Source organism: Oryctolagus cuniculus, chromosome 16 (assembly GCF_051225735.1).
Source record: "Oryctolagus cuniculus isolate XC-2025 breed Fujian yellow rabbit chromosome 16, ASM5122573v1, whole genome shotgun sequence".
In the NCBI taxonomy this organism is placed as follows: domain Eukaryota; kingdom Metazoa; phylum Chordata; class Mammalia; order Lagomorpha; family Leporidae; genus Oryctolagus; species Oryctolagus cuniculus.
Genome location: NC_142882.1, coordinates 16,754,704 through 16,773,903, shown reverse-complemented (window position 1 = coordinate 16,773,903; position 19,200 = coordinate 16,754,704). Strand labels below are relative to the sequence as shown.

Genomic DNA, 19,200 nt, shown 5'->3' with positions numbered 1-19,200 from the left:
CTCTTTCAGTGCTGCATCTTTTTCCGGCTTAGGAATTAAGGTGATGCTGGCTTCATAGAAAGAATTTGGGAGGATTCCCTCTTCTTCTATTGTTCTGAATAGTTTGAGAAGAATTAGAGTCAGTTCTTCTTTAAATGTCTGGTAGAATTCAGCAGTGAATCCATCTGGTCCTGGCCTTTTCTTTGTTGGGAGGGCCTTTATTACTGTTTCAATTTCTGTCTCAGTTATGGGTCTGTTTAGGTTTTCGATGTCTTCCTGGTTCAATTTAGGTAGGTTGCATGTGTCCAGGAATCTATCCATTTCTGATAGGTTTCCCTGTTTGCTGGCATACAGGTCCTTGTAGTAATTTCTGATGATTCTTTTTATTTCTATGGTGTCTGTTGTGACGTTTCCTTTTTCATCTCTGATTTTATTGATTTGGGTCTTTTCTCTTCTTTTTTTAGTTAGTTGGGCCAATGGGGTGTCAATTTTGTTTATTTTTTCAAAAAAACAACTCCTTGTTTGGCTGTTTTTTTTGTAATTTTTTTGGAGTCAATCCTGTTTATTTCTTCTCTGGGTTTAATTATTTCTCTTCTCCTACTAGATTTGGGTCTGGATTGCTGCAGATTTTCTAGATCCTTGAGATGCATTGAAGCTCATCTATTTAGTGCCTTTCCAATTTCTTGATGTAGGCACCTATTGATATAAACTTCCCTCTTAACACTGATTTTGCTGCGTCCCTTAATTTTGGTATGTTGTGCTGTTATTCTCATTTACTTCCAGAAAGTTTTTGATCTCTCTTTTAATTTCTTCTATGACCCAGTGTTCATTCAGGAGCATGTTGTTCAATCGCCATGTGTTTGTGTATGCTCAAGGTTTCCTGAGTTGCTATTTCAACAACTTCATTCCTTTATGGTCTTAGAAGCTGTATGGTATGATTCTAATTCTTTTGAATTTGCTGAGACTTGCTTTATGACCTAGTATGTGGTCAATCCTAGAGAAGGTTCCATGTACTGCTGAGAAGAACATAAATGCTTTCTGTGTAGGATGAAAAGTTCTGTAGATATCTGTTAGATCCATTTGGGCTATAGTGCATTTAAATCTACTGTCTCCTTGCTGATCTTCTGTCCTATTGATCTGTCTATTTCTGAGAGTGGAGTATTGAAGTCCCCCAGTACTATTGTATTGGGGTCTAAGTCTCCCTTTAAGTCCCTTAACAAATCTTTTAAATAAACTGGTGCCCTGTCATTAGGTGCATATACATTGATAATTGTTTTATCTTCCTGTTGAATTGATCCCTTAATCATTATATAGTGCCCCTCTTTGTCTCTCTTCACAATTTTTGTGTTAAAGTTTATTTTTGTCTGTGTTAAGATGGCCTCGCCCGCTCTTTTTTCATTTCTGTTGGCATGGTATATCTTTTTCCAGCCTTTCACTTTCAGTCTGTATGCATCTTTGTTGGAATGATGTGTTTCTTATAAGCAGCAAATAGATGGGTTTTGTTTCTTAAGCCAATCAGCCAAGCAGTGTCTTTTAACTGGACAGTTCAGGCCATTAACGTTCAATGTGACTATTGATAAGTGGTAACTTTGCCCTGCCATTTGCCAAAGATGTTTTCTAATATATGCTTTGAATTCCCTGTGATCTTTTGCTGTGAGCTTTCCTTCCTTTACCTTCTTTCATATTGATGACCGTGTTTCTGTGTTTCTGTGTGTAACACATCTTTAAGCATCTTTTGCAGGGCCAGACGAGTGGCGACAAATTCTTTCAATTTTTGTTTGTAGTGAAAGGTCTTTATTTCACCTTCTTTCACAAATGAGAGCTTTGCAGGATATAATATTCTGGGCTGGCAGTTTTTCTCTCTTAGTTCCTGGGCTAAGTCTCACCATTCCCTCCTAGCTTGTAGGGTTTCTGATGAGAAGTCTGCTGTGAGTCTAATTGGAGATCCTCTGAGAGTAATCTGACGTTTCTCTCTTGCACATTTTAGGATCTTTTCTTTCTGTTTCACTGTGGTGAGTTTAATTAGAATGTGTCGTGGTGAGGATCTCTTTTGGTCAGTTTACTAGGGGTTCTATGAGCTTCCTGTACTAGGATGTCTCTGTCCTCCAAACCTGGGAAATTTTCTGCTAATATCTCACTAAAAAGGCCTTCTAATCCTTTCTCCCTCTCCATGCCTTCAGGAACTCCTAGAACCTGAATGTTGGTTTTTTTAATAGTATCCTGTAGATTCCCCACAATATTTTTTAGATTTCTAATTTCCTCTTCTTTTCTTTTGATTGACTGTATACTTTTCTGTTCACTGTCTTCTACGTCCGATATTCTCTCTTCTGCTTCACCCATTCTGTTTTTAAGGCTCTCTAATGTGTTTGTCATTTGATCTATTGAATTCTTCATTTCATTATGATTTCTCATCACTATCACAGTTTCATGTTCTACTAGTTGTTTCATTTCATTTTGATTCCTCCTTAATATTTCATTTTCATGAGTGAGATTTTCTATCTTGTCCATTAAGGATTTCTGTAGTTCAAGAATTTGTTTTTGAGAAGTTCTTAATGTTCTTTTCAACTTTTTTGAGATCCACTTCTTGCATTTCTTCTATCTCATCATCTTCTTAATCTTGAATTGGGGTGTCTATTCATTTGGGGGCATCATAGTGTCTTCCTTGTTCTTGTTTCCTCGGTTATTGCATTTGTTGTTTGGCATATTGGAGATATTTGGTTTCTTCACTGTGGTGTTTTTTCTTGTTATACTATGACTCTAGATTAAGTGGACCGTCTGCTTTTCATGGATCCTTAGAGGCTTGAGATGGGTGTGGCCTGAGAGCTCTGGTTCCTCAGGGTTAAGGGTGTGCCAAAGGTGACACTCCCAGGTTAGGCATGGTAAATCTCTCTCTCTTTCTTTCTTTTTTTGATTCAAAAGGGAAGCACAGCTCAAGTTCCAGTGCTGGTGTGTTGAGTCTGCTGCTGGTGTCCCGAACTGTGGGCTCCCATGCTCTCCACACAGGTGCACTGTGAATCACTAGTTCCGGAAGAGTTTCCTCTGCTGTTTCTTCCCCTACTCTTCCTTGAACCTGCAGTATTTCCACTTTTACTAAACTGTCTCTCCCTGGAATATCAGTGTGCTCCCTTCCTATTCTATCGTCTAGATTGTCCTCACTCCTTTTCAGAGCACTGTCTCATTCACTGGAGTCAAATGGAAACATTATTCCATATGCAAGATGAAACATCTCAGTGAGTAATCATGGGAGAATTATTACTAAATATAACCCAGGGATATATATTCAATGGTATATCTTAAGAATAAGAAGTTGTAGCTGATTATGATTGCTTTTTTATTGAGAGAGCAGATGTAAATGAGTGATAGTAAAATTTCCCATGCACTGAATATTGCAACTCAAACAATGCTATTCCATGCACATGTCTTACAGAAATTCTCATTTGTGTGATATGGAGACAGAATAATTTTTGAAAGATTGTCACAATAATAAATAGACAAATGAAATGATGCTCCTCTCTCAGGGAAAGACAGGAAGCAATCAAAGCGTTTGAAGGAGACATGAGCACTTCACAGAGAGATTTAAACCCAAATATCAATGTATACTTGTACATTTCATGGGCAAGAGGTGTAGAATTCTACACTCAGATGAGCTTCAAGCACTTTGCAGATAAGTTTTAGAGAAGGCTATTGAGGGATTCATAAATTAATACTAACTCAGAGGGGCAGGCATTGTAGTGAAGCCAGTTAAGCTGCTTCATCCATATTGCATTGCCTGATTCCAGACTTGGCTTAACAACAAAGAATTATAGGTCAGTGTCCTTCAGGAACTTAGATGCAAAAGTCCTTGACAAAATACTAACTAACTGAATCCATCAACACATCAGAAAGATCATTTACCCAGATCAAGTGGGATTTATCCCTGGTATACAGGGGTGGTTCAATATTCACAAATGAATAAATGTGATATATATCACATTAACAAAATGAAGAACAAAGGCCTTACGATGATCTCAATAGATGCAGAGATAGCATTTGATAAAATACAGCACCCTTTCATGATAACAACTTTAAGCAAATTGTGTATGGAATGAACACTCCTCAACAGAATCGAGGCAATATATGACAAATCCACAGCCAGTAACATATTGAATGGGGAAAAGTTGGAAGCATTCCAACTAGGATCTGGAAACAGATAAGGATGCCCATTCTCACCATTGCTATTCAATAAAGTTTCAACCAGAGCCATTAGCCAAGAAAAAGAAATCACAGGGATGCCGATTGGGAAGGAGGAAGTCAAACTATCCCTACGTGCAGATGACATGATTTTATATATAGGGGAAGCAAGACTCACTAAGAGACTATTGGAACTCATAAAAGAGTTTGTAAAGTGGCAGGATACTAAATTAACACACAAAAATGAATAGCCTTTCTATATGAAGACAATGTCATGGCTGAGACAGAACTTCTAAGATCAATCCCATTTACAATAGGTACAAGAAAAATTAAATCCCTTGGAATAAATTTAAACAAGGAGGTCAAAGACCTCTATGACAGAAATTACAAAACCTTTAAGAAAGAAATGGAAGAAGAGATAAAAAAAAATGGAAAAACTTCCATGTTCATGAAATAGAAGGATCAGTATCATCAAAATGTCCATACTACAAAGAGCAATTTAGTGTTAAAAATTAACTGAAATGTGATCCCTGTTAAACATAAGAGTGGGAATAAGAGAGGGAAGAGATGTATAATTTGGGACATGCTCAAGCTGACTTGCCCCAAATGGTAGAGTTAGAAACATACCAGGGGATTCCAATTCAATCCCATCAAGGTGGCATGTACCAATACCATCTCACTAGTCCAAGTGATCAATTTCAGTTCACAATTGATCATAATGAATGGACTAAGAGTCAAAGGGAGCACATAAACAAGTCTAGTACCTGCTAACACTAACCGATGGAATAAATAAAGGGGAGAGTGATCCAACATGGGAAGTGAGATACTCAGCAGACTCATAGAATGGCAGATGTCCTAAATAGCACTCTGGCCTCAGAATCAGCCCTAAAGGCATTCGGATCTGGCTGAAAAGCCCATGAGAGTATCTCAGGCATGGAAAGCCAAGACACTCTGGCAAAAGATCTCTGCGAGTGAGATCCAAGTGGAAAGAACAGGTCTTCAAAGAAGGAGGTGCCTTTCTCTGAAGGGAGGAGAGAACCTCCACTTTGACTATGACCTTGTCTAAACAAGATAAGAATCGAGAACTAACAAGATAAGAATCGGAGAACTCAGAGGGCTTCCATAGCCTTGGAAACTCATGACTGGAGCATAGGGAGATTACTGATGCCATAGACAGGAGTGTCAATTGGTAAAGTCAACAACAGGAGTCACTGTGCACTTACTCCTCATGTAGGATCTCTGTCCTTAATGTGCTGTGTATTGAGATTTAATGCTATAACGAGTACCCAAACAATATATTTCACTTTGTGTTTCTATGGGGGTGCAAACTGTTGAAATCTTTACTTAATGTATACTAAACTGATCCTCTGTAAAAAAAAAAATTATCAACTCCCAACTTGACTCTCACTGGGATTAAACATGACAATAGGTCTGCTCTGATTTCATCATCATTTAAAAAAATCATCTATTATTTTTCACTTTATATTTCTGTGTGGGAGCAAACTGTTGAAATCCTTACTTAATGTATACTAAGCTGATCTTCTCTATATTAAGATAATCGAAAATGAATCTTGATGTGAATGGAAGGGGAGAGGGAGTGGGAAAGGGGAGGGTAGTGGGTGGGGGGGACGGTATGTGGGGGAAGCCATTGTAATCCATAAGTCGTACGTTGGAAATTTATATTCATTAAATAAAAAAAGAGCAATTTATAGATTCAATGCAATACAAATCAAAATACCAAAGACATTCTTTTTAGAACTAGAAAAAATGATGCTAAAATTCATACAGAAACAAAAGAGATCCTGAATAGCTAAAGCAATCTTATAAGACACACACAAATTGAAGGCATCACAATACCATATTTCAAGACATGCTACAGGGCAGTTATTATCAAAACTACCTGGTACTGGAAAAAAAATTGATGTGTACACCAATGGAATAGTATAGACACTCCAGACAACACCCATGCATCTACAACCAACATCTTTGATGAAGGAACTAAAATCAATCCCTAGAGCAAGGACAGTCTCTTGAACAATGGTCCTGGGGAAACTGGATTTCCAGATGCAGAATTATGAAACTAGAGCCCTTACACAAAAACTAGACACTTACTCAAAAATCCACTCAAAATAGATCAAACACCTAAATCTATGACCTGATACCATCAAACTACTAGCGATCACTGTGGAAACGCTGCATGACTTGGCATAGGCAAAGACTTCTTGGAAAAGACACAAGAAGCATAGGGAATCACAGCAAAAATAGACTAATTCTTCCCTGCAATAGAAACACTCCACAACATGAAGAGGCAACTGACAGAATGGGAGACATTCTTTGCAAACTATGCAACAGAAAAAGATTAATATCCAGAATTTTTAAAGAACTCAAGAAACTCCATAATGACAAAATAAACAATCCAGTTAAGGATTGGGCAGAGCATTTAGACTGGAATTTTTTTTTTGCAAGATTTTTTATTTATTTATTTGACAGGTAGAGTTACGGACAGTGAGAGGGAGAGACACAGAAAAAGGTCTTCTATCCATTGGTTCACTCGCCAAATGGCCGCAATGGTCAGAGCTGTGCTGATCCAAAGCCAGAAGCCAGGAGCTTCTTCCAGGTCTCCCATGTAGGTGCAGGGGACCAAGGACTTGGGCCATGTTCTACTGCTTTCCCAGGCCATAGCAGAGAGCTGGATTGGAAGAGCAGCAGCTGAGACTATAACCAGAACACATTTGGGATGCAAGCACCACAAGCAGAGGGTTTACCTACTGTGCCATGGCGCTGAGCCCTAGACTGACATTTTTCAAAAAAGGAAATTCAAATGGCCAACAGACACTTGAAAAATGCTCAGGTTCACTAGCCATCAGGGAAATGCAAAGCAAAACCACAATGAGGTTCCATCTCACCCCATTTAGAATGGCTTTCATGCAAAAATCAACAAACAACAAATGCTGCTGAGGATGTGGGCAAAGTACATCCTTGTCCACTGTTGGTGGGAATATAAACTGGTATAGCCACTGTGGAAGACAGTATAGAGATACCTAAGAAATCTGAATATAGATCTACCATATGATCTAGCCATTCCACTCTTCGGAATTTAAACAAACCAAAAGAAATCAGCATATGAAAGAATTATCTGTACCCTCATGTTCATTGCAGCTCAATTCACAACAGCTAAGAGATGGAATCAACCCAGATGTCCATCATCACAAGGCTCAATAAGGAAATTATTGTGTGTACACACTATGAAATATAACAGTGATTTAAAAATACCAAATCCTGTTATTTGCAACAAAACAGATACAACTAGAAACCATTCTGCTTAGTGAAATGAGCCAGTCCCAAATAGACAATACCATGTTCTCCCTGATCTGTGTTAACTAAGAGAGCCCCTAACAGGTAATCTATAGGATTGAAACTGACACTTTGAGAGGCAAGGATTTTGAGCAGCCCTTGTCTCAACTGTTGAGGAACAGTGGTGTTTTTTTTTCTTCATACTATTTGTTGAACTCTTTACAGAATGTAGAGTAAATCTTATGAGTATAATGTTAACTGAAAATAGATCTTTGTAAAAAGTAAAATTGGAATAGGAGAGGGAAGAGGAAGAAGGGTGGGAGTGTGGGCAAGAAGGAGGCTAGGGTGGGAAGTATCACTATGTTCTTGAATCTGTATATAGCAAATACATGAAAGTTGTGTACCTTAAATAAAATTCTGAAAAAATCTAATACAATTGGGAGTGAAATGAGCACTTAAGTGATAAGCAAACATCAGAAGCTGCTGGGAACATCTGAAACCAGAATGGCTGCCCCTGGTTGTGATGGCACTGGAGAGATTCTTCTGGAAGAAGAGAAAGCAGGGTCACTTCTTTCGACTAGATGACCATGGATGCACCATGGAGAAGTATGGTGGAATAGGAATAAATACACAAAGCAGAGAAAATCTGCCTTTCTGAATGCTCTCCTGCAGGACAATTTGTCAGAGAATATGATGGTTTGCTAGGTTGTCTGATACGATGGGAGAGAGAAATGTGGTCACAGTGTGTGATGCTCATAGACCAGCACAAAAAGCACTGTACATCTTAGAGTGCTCAAGACCACACAGGAGGACAGATCAGCCTGTGTCTTCAGCCTTACAGAATGCTGGTCCCAAGGGCAGGCATTTGGCAGAGTGTTTGGGATTCCCCTTGGGATGACCACATCCCGTACTGAAGACCCTGAGTTTGACTCTTAGTGCCTCCATAAGTTCCCTCTCCCCATTAATGTGCTCATAGAGAGGCAGCAGATCTTGGCTCGAGCAATTTCATTCCTGCCTCCTGTGTGGGAAACCTGGGTTGAGTTCTTAGCTTCTGGCTTTGGCCTGGCCAAGTTCTGGCTAGTGTGGGTTTTTGGGGAGTGATCTGCTGACTAGAAGAACTCTCCCCTTGTCTGCCTTTGTCCCTCTACATTTAAATTCAAGTGAAGAGTTAGTTTTTAAAAATGTCTGATACTAATGCAGCAAAAATTGTGCTTGTGTCTCTTCCTCGCAGAATCATCCACATTAGGAGGCCCAGGGCTGTCTGTCTTCCCAACAGTCCTAAGGAGAGAGCCTCAGCTCTTATTGTTTACTGGGAATGATGGGGCAATGGGACCTCTCTCTCCAGTCATGTCCCACAGCAAGAGAGCTCAGCCCAGTGTATTCTATGGGATACAGATGACCCATGAGGCACTGTTGAAAGCATTTTTTCCTCCTATACCAGACCAGTAGGATGGTTGGAATAACTAGACTGACCAGCCCCAAAATGAAAAGTGTCTACCCGAAGTTTATAGTCTTGGTTCATCGGGGGCAATTCAAGAAATCTAACTCAGAAATCTGCTTTGCCTTCACACTACTGCTATCTACTATATGACAATACACGAACTAGAGATGCTTTTGTACATATGTAGGATCTTTCATAAGTTCAGGAAAATACATATTATCAATTTATCAATTACATTTTTCTTCAAACTTTTTGAAGTATGCTTTTTCACCTACTGCTTCTGAAGTATTGAAGTATAAGGACAAAGAAATATGTAACTATCAATAGTTTTGTAATCTATGAGTATAATTCCATAACAGTCACAATCTGGAGATGAAGACTCATTCAAATTAGTAAAAAGCATGTGAGTTCCCAAGACATAAAATAGAAACCCAAGCAAAGGCTTAGGAAATGAAATAGGAAGCTCTATTTAGAGACTAATGCTAACCGAGAAAGTGAAAAGAGTATCTGATTATTGGTATACAACATACAATTCTCCTGAGGTTTCATGATGAATAAAATGAATTGGCACATATAAAAAAATCACATACTCAGTTGTGAAATTGAAAACAGAAGGCTGAGTTTTATGTAAAGATCTTGCAACTTGGATGTCAGCACCAAAGGGCACAGGTGACCTTCCTTGTGGACAGGTTCCAGGCACGCTTATTTTCTCCTATTCCTCTTCCATGAATATCAGCAAGTCCTTAGGGACTAGGGTAACATGCACTGGCTGGCTAATTGGGAGCTCTGTGCATTGAGCACCCAAGGTCCTAAGAATGAGCTGGCATATTCATCCTTGACCCTGCCGTTGGAAATATAGTGGCTGCACTCCCATTATGAGCATCTGCACCAGGAGGCCCCTGCCTGAGTCTGTCTCCAGTCCTGAGTGCACAGCCCAAGGCTCCCTCCATTGCACTCCAGGCAGAAGAGGAGCAGCGGAGCCATCACCCTTGGTCATGCTTCAGTTGAGACTCAGCGCAGCCCAGTAAGTGCTGAGGGATAGCAGGGAAGGAGGTTGGACTCTTAGGAACATTGTTTTCTCCTCATCAGAAGAAAAGTGAGAGTTGGGGTAGACTTGGGGGAGGAAACCAATAAGCAAAGCTTCAGGCCAGAGGACTGTGAAGTCTATGGTCTTGATTCTCATAGGAGTCCCAGATATCTCATTCAGAGTTTGGCTTTCCTCCCGTATTAAGTCTTACTCCTTTGGAATCCTCTTCATGACAGCAGCAAATACATCTCTAAACTGTCCCCTGAACACAGAAACATGATCATAAAGGTGATGATGAGGATTCTAGGGAGCATAACATCATGGGTGTTACTGGGGGCTTCCTAAGTGCCAGCCTCTGAACTCTGTTGCAAATAGGCTGTTTCATTACATCTGCACAATCTCCCAAGTTTTGTTGCATAGAGGAGCTTGGCAATTTTGTGGACATTTATCTGGTTATCAGGTACAATGAATAGAGGCCACATCTTTAAAAAAACAATTATTTTATTAGAAAGTTACAGAGAGGGAGAGACAAGAGTGAGAAAGGTCTTCCATCCATTGCTTCACTCCTGAGATGGCCATACCAGCTGGGGCTGTGCCAGGCTGAAGCCAGGAACTCCATCCAGGTTTCCCTTGTGGTTCAGGGGCCAAAGGACTTGGATCATCTTATGTTGCTTTCCCAGGTGCATTACCAGGGAAATGGATTGGAAGTGAAGCAGCCAGGACTTGAACTGTTGCCCATATGGGATGCCAGGGCTGCAGGCTGAAGCTTTAGTCAATACACCACAGCACCGGCCCCTGAAACCACATCTGAATCAGACACAGGCACACGGCCACTCTACCCCTCTGGTGACCCCAGCAGCAGTTTCACTTTCTGTCCACTGTGCTCTTTCCATGGGCTTCTCTGTCGATTGTGGGCAGTCATGGGTGAAGTGTAGCTGAGCTCAAAGGCTAAGACCACAGGAGCCAACCCTGCAATAACTCAGAGGAGATGGCTCTCCTGACCCCACACCTGGCTTTCACTTCTGCCTCCTTCCTCACCACTTTTGTAATCACTCCTGTCTTCTCAATGAGAGACATAAAATGGGGTGTTGGTTTCCATTTCTGACTGCAGAACTGGAAAGGGATTACCAACAGTCCTCAGAGTTTCCTGTAGTTTAGAACACTGGAGTTATGCTTAAGTTTTTCTGAGCAGGAGGAGATAATGAAGAAGTTGAATACATCAGTTTCATATGCTGACAGTGTAGTATTGAAGCCTATCTGCTCCACACCAAGTTGTTGGCATCTCTGAGAGTCAGCATTGTCATTTGAGTTGGCACCTCACCAACAGAGCTGACAAACTCTTGTCCTCCAATGAGAGGACTTCAGAATGTTCATGGAAAAATGGAAAGAAAAATATGAATTACTGTTTTTGAAATCCACACATAGATTTTTTCATAATACATTATTTTCCATACATTATAATTTTTTACAGATGCTCTTTTTGTAAAATAAACATATTTTTATGTCTAAAAAGGCTTTGAAGCTTCAATATGGCTCTGAACATGTATTTTTGAGAAGAATGATTCACTCCCTTTCATTTCTGATTCCCCTGACCCTGTACCTTGCTTGGCAGAGTGGAGGCATCAGCAATTAAGATCTCTGTTACACGTTCAATAGACCCTTCCATGGCTCGCAATAACTGGCCATCATCAGTGTGGCTTTAAAACACTCAGTGCTTTCTTGAAGACCCCTTTTCAGGAAAGTCCCACAGAAGTAGAGACCATGGAATAACATGTGTGCATCTCTGTGAAGGACACATGGCTCCTGTAATGACACTTTATAGAATCTACAGAAAATCTTTGTTTGAATATTCAAAAATCAAGGCAGAGCTGTGTTTCACATCTAGCACAAATGCACAGAGAGACAGGGAGAGGCAATCCTTGTGCCAGAGTTGAGGCAGGATCTAGATTTGGATGTCCTTGCAGCCACCAGTATCCTTTGCCAGCATCATTCATCAACAATTTTTTATTTCTGCAATTACAGAGGCTATATTTTGAAAAATCACGATGAGCACATGTTTAAGCTCTCCATTCCCCTAGATGATACCCTGTCACAGATATGGGTGTTATTCTTCCTATGTCCAGTGGACAATACCATCACGGGGAAGTGGAGAGATTTACACATGTGTTGGCATGTATTGTAGGTGAATGATGTTGATTTCCTTACTCCCTCCATACAGGAAGCAGAAATAATGTTATGCCAAGTAGAAATAATATTCCCACACATGAAATATCTTGTATTAGGAAAGGATTACTCCTAGATATTACAGAGAAACATTGATGATACATCAAATATATAGTTGATATATATAGATAGATGGTATATCAAATATATAGTTAGTATATATAGTTGGTATATCAAAGATATATTTGATTGTTTTTATTGGGATAGCAAACAGGTGTTAGACAAAACCACATGTGCTTCAGATTTTGCTATTCAACCAGAAATCCTGACTTGTGTGATATGAAGAGAGGGACAAAGATTTCAAAAGCTTGTCATAACAATGCATGTAAAAATTAGATGATGTCCCCCTCCCAGGTAAAGATGTGAAGTAGATGAAATGTTTGAAGTGAATGTACTTCCCAGAGGGGCTGAAAACCCAACTTCAGTGCACCCTAGTCTGTTTCAGGGGTAGTAGGTGTGTATACTAGATACCTTCACACACTTTTCAGGTGAGTTTTAAAGAAATCTATTTAGAAATGCACAAACTAATACTGACATGAAGGAGCATGCATTGTGGTGCAGTTGGTTGAGCCTTGGCTTGGGAAACTCGCATCCCTTAGAGGAGTACCTGGATCAAGTCCCAGTTACTCTGCTTCTGACCAAGCTTTCTACTAATATGCATGACAGACTTGGACAATGGCCCAAGTGCTCAGGTTTGACATCACTTAAGAGATCTGGATGGAGTTCTGGGCTCCAGCCTCAGCCTGAGCTCTTTTGGACATTTGGGGAGTAAACCAGTGGAGAAAAGATACCTCTGTTTCAAATAGGATGAAAAATGACTAACGAAAGATAAAAAGATTGAAGAAAATTTCCTTGCATCAGTCTTCTAGAGCAAAGATCCTTTTCACGGACGAAGAATCTGCACAAGTATGCTTGCATTATTTTCTGGAATTCTCTGTTTTACATTTTTTCTCAGTTCAATCATAGCATCTCCTGCTACAATAATGAACAACAGTTGTCTTAGGACATATAAAGTTAGAGAATTGCAACCTATGGATAAGGAAGATTAATACAAAAATATTTTCTTTATGCATAGGAAGATTGGGACTCAAAGTTGACTTTGTGTGCTCCCTGATACCAAACACTTCAACTGCAAATGAGAGGGTTTATGATCATAAAAGTTGTAAAGCAGCATTACCAGGTTGCTATGAAAAAAAATTTTAAAAATATTTGAATAAGATACACCTCTCAAACACAAGATAATTTACTGAGGTCTTGAGGCAAATACAAAATTTATCTGTTTAAGCTTTTAAAACTTCAACATTTCTTTTAAAAAATCCTTATTTCTGATACCTGACATGTGTAGAAAACACTAATGTTACATTTGTGTTCATTGATTTTTGTATGTTTATGTGCACTTAATTATACCACATTTATCAAAATTTGAACCCCACCAATGACCAGGATAGAAGTTATGGATCACATGGCAGACGGACAGGAGTGGGCACACAACATGGTTAAGATACCCCTCTCCTACTCAGGATTGTCTGAGTTGGATTCCTGGCTATCGTTCATTACTTGGCTTCCTCCCAGACTTGGGAGGCAGTGGTGATGACTCAAGTACGTGAGAGACTGCTACCCATGTAGGAGACCTGGATCAAGTTCCAGCTTCCAGCTTCCAAAGTAGTCCATCCAAAGACACTGTAGGCATTTGGGAGTCAATCAATGGATGGGAGCTCTCTCTCTCTTCATCCATCCCTCCCTCCCTGCTTCCCTCTCGCTCTCTCTCTGTGTGTCTCCCTATGAAACAAAAAGGCAATTTAGAAGGGAAACCAGAAAACCTGAGAATGAGTAAACCTTTGAATGATAACTAACACACGACAGTATTTTCCTATCATGAACGATCAACATTAAGTTAGTGATGACATAATACAGTCTTGGCATTTAGATTGCACTTAAGTCAATGGAATTTCTACCATTGTTAAAATAAGGTATATTTAACTGCTTCTTAATTACCCTTATTTAGAGTATTATCTTTGAAGGCAAAAGGGCATTTTGTATTCTTTTTTATTAGAAGTCTAGGATGTTTCTCTAACTCCATCTGTCAAATAAAAAAATGTCTAGCTTGCATTTGACTGTGTTCATGGACTAGGTAGTTCGAATGTTCTGGGTTTCCTAACACTTTTCAGTTCCGCCAAAAGCCATTCTTTTTATTTTATTTATTCTATGGACTTTAGAGTTACCCTTATGTTATACCCATGACTAGCTGAATGAAAACTATATACAGAGTAACTGTATGCAAACACTATGTGCCCATGTCTCCTTTTTCCATCCCTATCTTCTTTTCCAGAAGGAGCACAGCCTCTGTTGAAACACAAAATCTGACGCGTGTCCTAGAATTCCATCTCGTGGGCTTCTCAGAGGATCCAACCCTGCAGTCCCTCCTGTTTGGGCTGTTCCTGTCCATGTACCTGGTCACGGTGCTCGGGAACCTGCTCATCATCCTGCTCATCATCTCTGACACCCACCTGCACACCCCCATGTACTTCTTCCTCTGCAACCTGTCCTTGGCTGATGTGGGTTTCACCTCCACCACGGTTCCCAAGATGATTGTGGACATCCACACTCACAGCACAGTCATCTCCTATATGGGCTGCCTGACACAGATGTCTCTCTCTATTATCTGTGGAAGCATGGATTATTTGCTTCTGACCGTGATGGCCTATGACCGGTTTGTCGCCATCTGTCACCCACTGCATTACCAGGTCATCATGAACCCCTGCCGTTGTGGCTTCTTGGTTACAGTGTCTTTTGTGGCCAGTCTTTTTGATTCCTTGCTGCACAACTTGATATTATTACCAGTTACCTGCTTCAAGGCAGTTGAAATTTCTAATTTCTTTTGTGACCCTTCTCAGCTTCTCAATCTTACATGTGATGACACCTTCAACCATGACATTGTCATATATCTTATTGGTATCACATTTGGGTTTTTCCCTATCTCAGGGATCCTCTTCTCTTACTATAAAATCGTGTCCTCCATTCTGAGAGTCCCATCCCCAGATGGGAAGTACAAAGCCTTCTCCACCTGTGGCTCCCACCTGTTGGTCGTTTGCTTATTTTATGGATCAGGTTTAGGCGTCTATCTCCGTGCATCCTTCTCCACCTCTTCCAGAAAGAGTGCTGTGGCCTCACTGATGTACACCATGGTCACCCCTATGTTGAACCCCTTCATCTACAGCCTGAGGAACAGGGACATCAAGAGAGCTCTGCAGAGAACTGTCAACAGAATAAGCTAATCTCACTGCCCTTGCCATCCTTGTGCTCTTAGAATTGAAATGGGCAGCTCCAAGAAGTACTGAATCAGTCATCAGGTCACAGCATGTGAAGGCATCTATCATCATCTCCATGTCTTTTGGGCTTCTCTTTCCACAACCATTCCTCTCAACATATGGGATGCTAGCGCTGTAGTCTGGGTCTTTAACCGGCTGTGTCACTCTGCAGGCCCCAGGTTGGAGCTCTTAAAATCACTACTCTACTTTCTACCTTTCTTTAATAAAACCTCACTCATGGTCACTAACCTTAACTACATCGGAAGTGTGGTGCATTTCTCTTCTCTCCCCACTCAGGCCTCAGTGTTTGAGAGACCCCCTTCAGTTCCCATTTCTGTTCACTCATTTTTCCCTCTTTGCCTTTGTCCTGCAGTAACTATTGGACCCATTGCCCATATCCCATTCTCTCCATTAAGATAACTGGATTTGTTTCTGTTTCTTGACTGATGAATACATCATGTCATGGGGCAAAAGGTAAAGGATGAGCTGTGATGGGAGTACTTAAAAATGTACACAAGGGGGCAGTGCAGTTGTGTAGGAGGTTAAGCCTCTGCCAGCAGTACTAGCACCCCATATGGGTGCTGGTTCAAGTCTTGGCTGCTCCACTTCTGATGCAGCTCCCTACTATGGGCTGGGAAAGCAGTAGGGGGTAGCCTAAATGCTCAGGCCCCTGCACCCATGTGGTAGACCCAGAAGAAGCACCTGGATCCTGGCTTTATTTAGCCCAGTTCCAGCTGTTGAAGCCATTTGGTGAGTGAATCCGTGGATGGAAGAACTCTGTTGCTCCTTCTAACTCTGCCTGTTGAATAAAATAAATCTTAAAACTTTTTTAATGTGCTCAAGAAAACAAGCCAGGGACCGCTCTGTGGCACAGCAGGTTAATGCCCTGGCTTGAGGTGCAGGCATCTCATATAGGCACCGGTTTGAGACCCAGCTGCTCCACTTTCAATCCAGCTCTCTGCTGTGGCCTGGGAAAGCAGTGGAAGATGGCCCAAGTCCTTGGGCCCCTGCACCCATGTGGGAGACCAGGAAGAAGCTCCTGGCTCCTGGCTAAGATAGGCACAGCTCAGGCTGTTGCAGCCATTTTGGGAGTGAATCATCAGAGAGCACAAGCGTTTACACTTTCAGGAGCTGTGAACACCAAGTAATCTGAGAAATGCATTCTCCACGAAGATGAAGTCTTCCTATATGAGTCAAGGTCAGTCAAATCAAGTCTTCCTATATGAGTCAATGGAGATGTTAGTTAAATGGCTGGTGTGAGAATGATGGAGGGACTCTGCTGATGAAGGCCTGGGGCAGCAGGGTGGGGTCTGCAGAACTCCCAAAATGAGGGACAGTGTCTATTCATATGCCAGTTCCTCTGCTGGAGCTTTCTGCTGAGAGCATGGTGGTGTGATGGGGTTAGGTCTATGCTGGAAAAGGGACTGACATCTCCACAATTTTGTGCTGAGAGCCTGGACATCCACAGAAACCACAGTCCTGGACAACTCCTAATATGATCCCAGTGACCCTGTGATTCTGTGTCTGTGTCACAGCTGAGACTCAGCTCCTTGAGTGCATCCTGTACCCAATGGCTGGCTTCAAATCCATACCAGTGGACTTCAAAAAGTACGTATAAAAATGAGGTTAAATTACAAGTTTGTTTTGATACAAAAATATTTGAAATTCACAGTTTTTCATTATGTGCATTTTCATGAAGTTTTTGAAGATTTCCTCATAGGTAGACATGAATGTCAGTAAGTTTTTGCATCAAAATATGGTGTTCTGAATTACTGAAGGGAAAGAGCAAATTCTAAGTACATAAGCATCAGTAGCTTTCTAATTTCCCAACATACATCAATTAAAGAGAAAAATTAGAATTTTTTGTCTTTAAATAAGCAAAGTCACAAATATCCAACACATACATCCACAACCCTGGCCTGCCACTGCTGTTTTGGGCATATAATGGGAGTGAATCAGTGGAAGACAGCTCTATCTGCCTGTAAAATTAGTTTTATTTGTTAAAATTTATTTTTTTTATTTGAAAGGCAGGGAGAGAGAGTTCTTCCATCATTGATTCACTCCCCGAATGTCTGCAATGGCCAGGCCTGGGCCAGGAAGAAGCCAGAAACCAGGAATTCAATCTAGGACTCCCGCATGGGTGGTGAGGGCCATCACACGCTGTCTCCCAGGGTCTGCATTAGCAGGAAGCTGGAATTGGGAGCAGCACTGGGACTGAAATCTGATATGGAAGGCAGCTTTCCAAGCAGTGTCTTAACTGCTCCACTCAATGCCCACCTCCCAGTTAATTTTTAAAAGTTGCATTTGATGTCAAGGTTCCTTCAAATCCTAAGTCAGAAGTTAGGAGAGTACATGTGACATTTCTCCTGAGAAAGGGAAGGTCCCAGACCTTTCCAAGTACATTACCATTGTCTTCTTGTGCCACCAATACTGTCAGGTCCTCAGAGATCAGGACAGCGTAGACCAATCTGACTGATGATGAGCTCTGTGCATTGGGGTCTCAAGGCTGCAGGAGTGTCAATAACTACCCTGTGTCTCCAGCTGCTCATGTGCCTGTTCTAGTGGATTACAGATCGGTGTCTCCTCCTTCAGAGCCATCATCTGCATCAGGGATCAGGCGTCCATGTCTGACTCTATCTTCTTGCCAGTCTTGAGGACAAAGCCACAGCTTTCATCAAGCAGGGAAGTGGAGTGGAGCAGATTCACCATCATTGGCCATGCCCCAGCAGAGAACCAGAGAAGCCCAGTAAGTGTGAGTCAGACAGTGGTTGGGTTGGAGGAAGGGCTGCAGAGGGCATCTTATCCTCATCATTGGTGTTCACATGTGGCAGTTATGATTGACAGATGGAAGGACACAAACATGTAAAGTTTCAGCTCAGAGAACCATCAACATGAGTATTCTTGATTCTGGTGAGGATTTGAGAAATCTCATGATATCCAGTTAGCTTTCTATTAACATGGTTCTAGCTCCTGTGGGCATCTCTACCACCAGAGCACAAAAGGACAACAGTGACAAAATGTGACAACAGTGACAAAAAGAATGACTGTGACAAAAGTGGCAAAAAGGACAATAGTGACAAAAATCATAACAGTAACCCTAGTATCGGCTAGTTTCCAAGTACCAGGGGCTGAGCTGAGCTTTTTGTTAAAAAAAAAGAAAGTGGTTGTGTCCTTTTATCTGTAGAACCACCTTGGGAAAAAAATGTCCGTTATATTAATTTTGCAGGAGAGAACAGGTGAAAGCATTTTAATGTAATTTTTTACTTTTTAATTGATATATAAAAAATGTGTGTGTTGGACAGGTGTTTCATGCAGTGGTTAAGACTCCACTAGGGCATCCATATCTCACCTATTTTTCACTCTGAAGGGCTGGGTTTGAGTCCTGGTTCTGCTCTCAATTCCAGCTTCCTAATAATGTGTACGATGGGAGGCAGCAGTGATGGCTCCAGTACTTGGGTTCTTGCCATACATGTGGGAGACCTGACTGAGTTCCTTGATCCTGGCTTGGGCATGGCCCAACTCTGCTAGTTGTGATATATTTGGAGACTGAACCAGAGAGTGAGAAACCTCTCCTTCTCTCCCTCTCTCTCCCTTTCAAATAAGTGTTTCAAATAAGTGTTTTAAGCAGACATATATATGACACATGACACAAAGATATTTAAAATATTATTGGGAATGAAAACTTAGAAAACTGTATTTATTGCATAATAACTTAGGTCAATTTTCTAGAAGAGTATGGATACATAAATAATACTACT

General features: G+C 41.0%; 1 protein-coding gene across 1 annotated transcript; it reads left to right on the top strand.

Moving 5' to 3' along the window:
* Positions 1–14,428: 14,428 nt before the first annotated feature.
* Positions 14,429–15,409, top strand: LOC100347449 (olfactory receptor 7E24-like). The gene has a single exon (XM_002722907.5). It carries the CDS (start codon positions 14,429–14,431, stop codon positions 15,407–15,409), a length of 981 nt encoding a protein of 326 aa, XP_002722953.5.
* Positions 15,410–19,200: the final 3,791 nt, after the last annotated feature.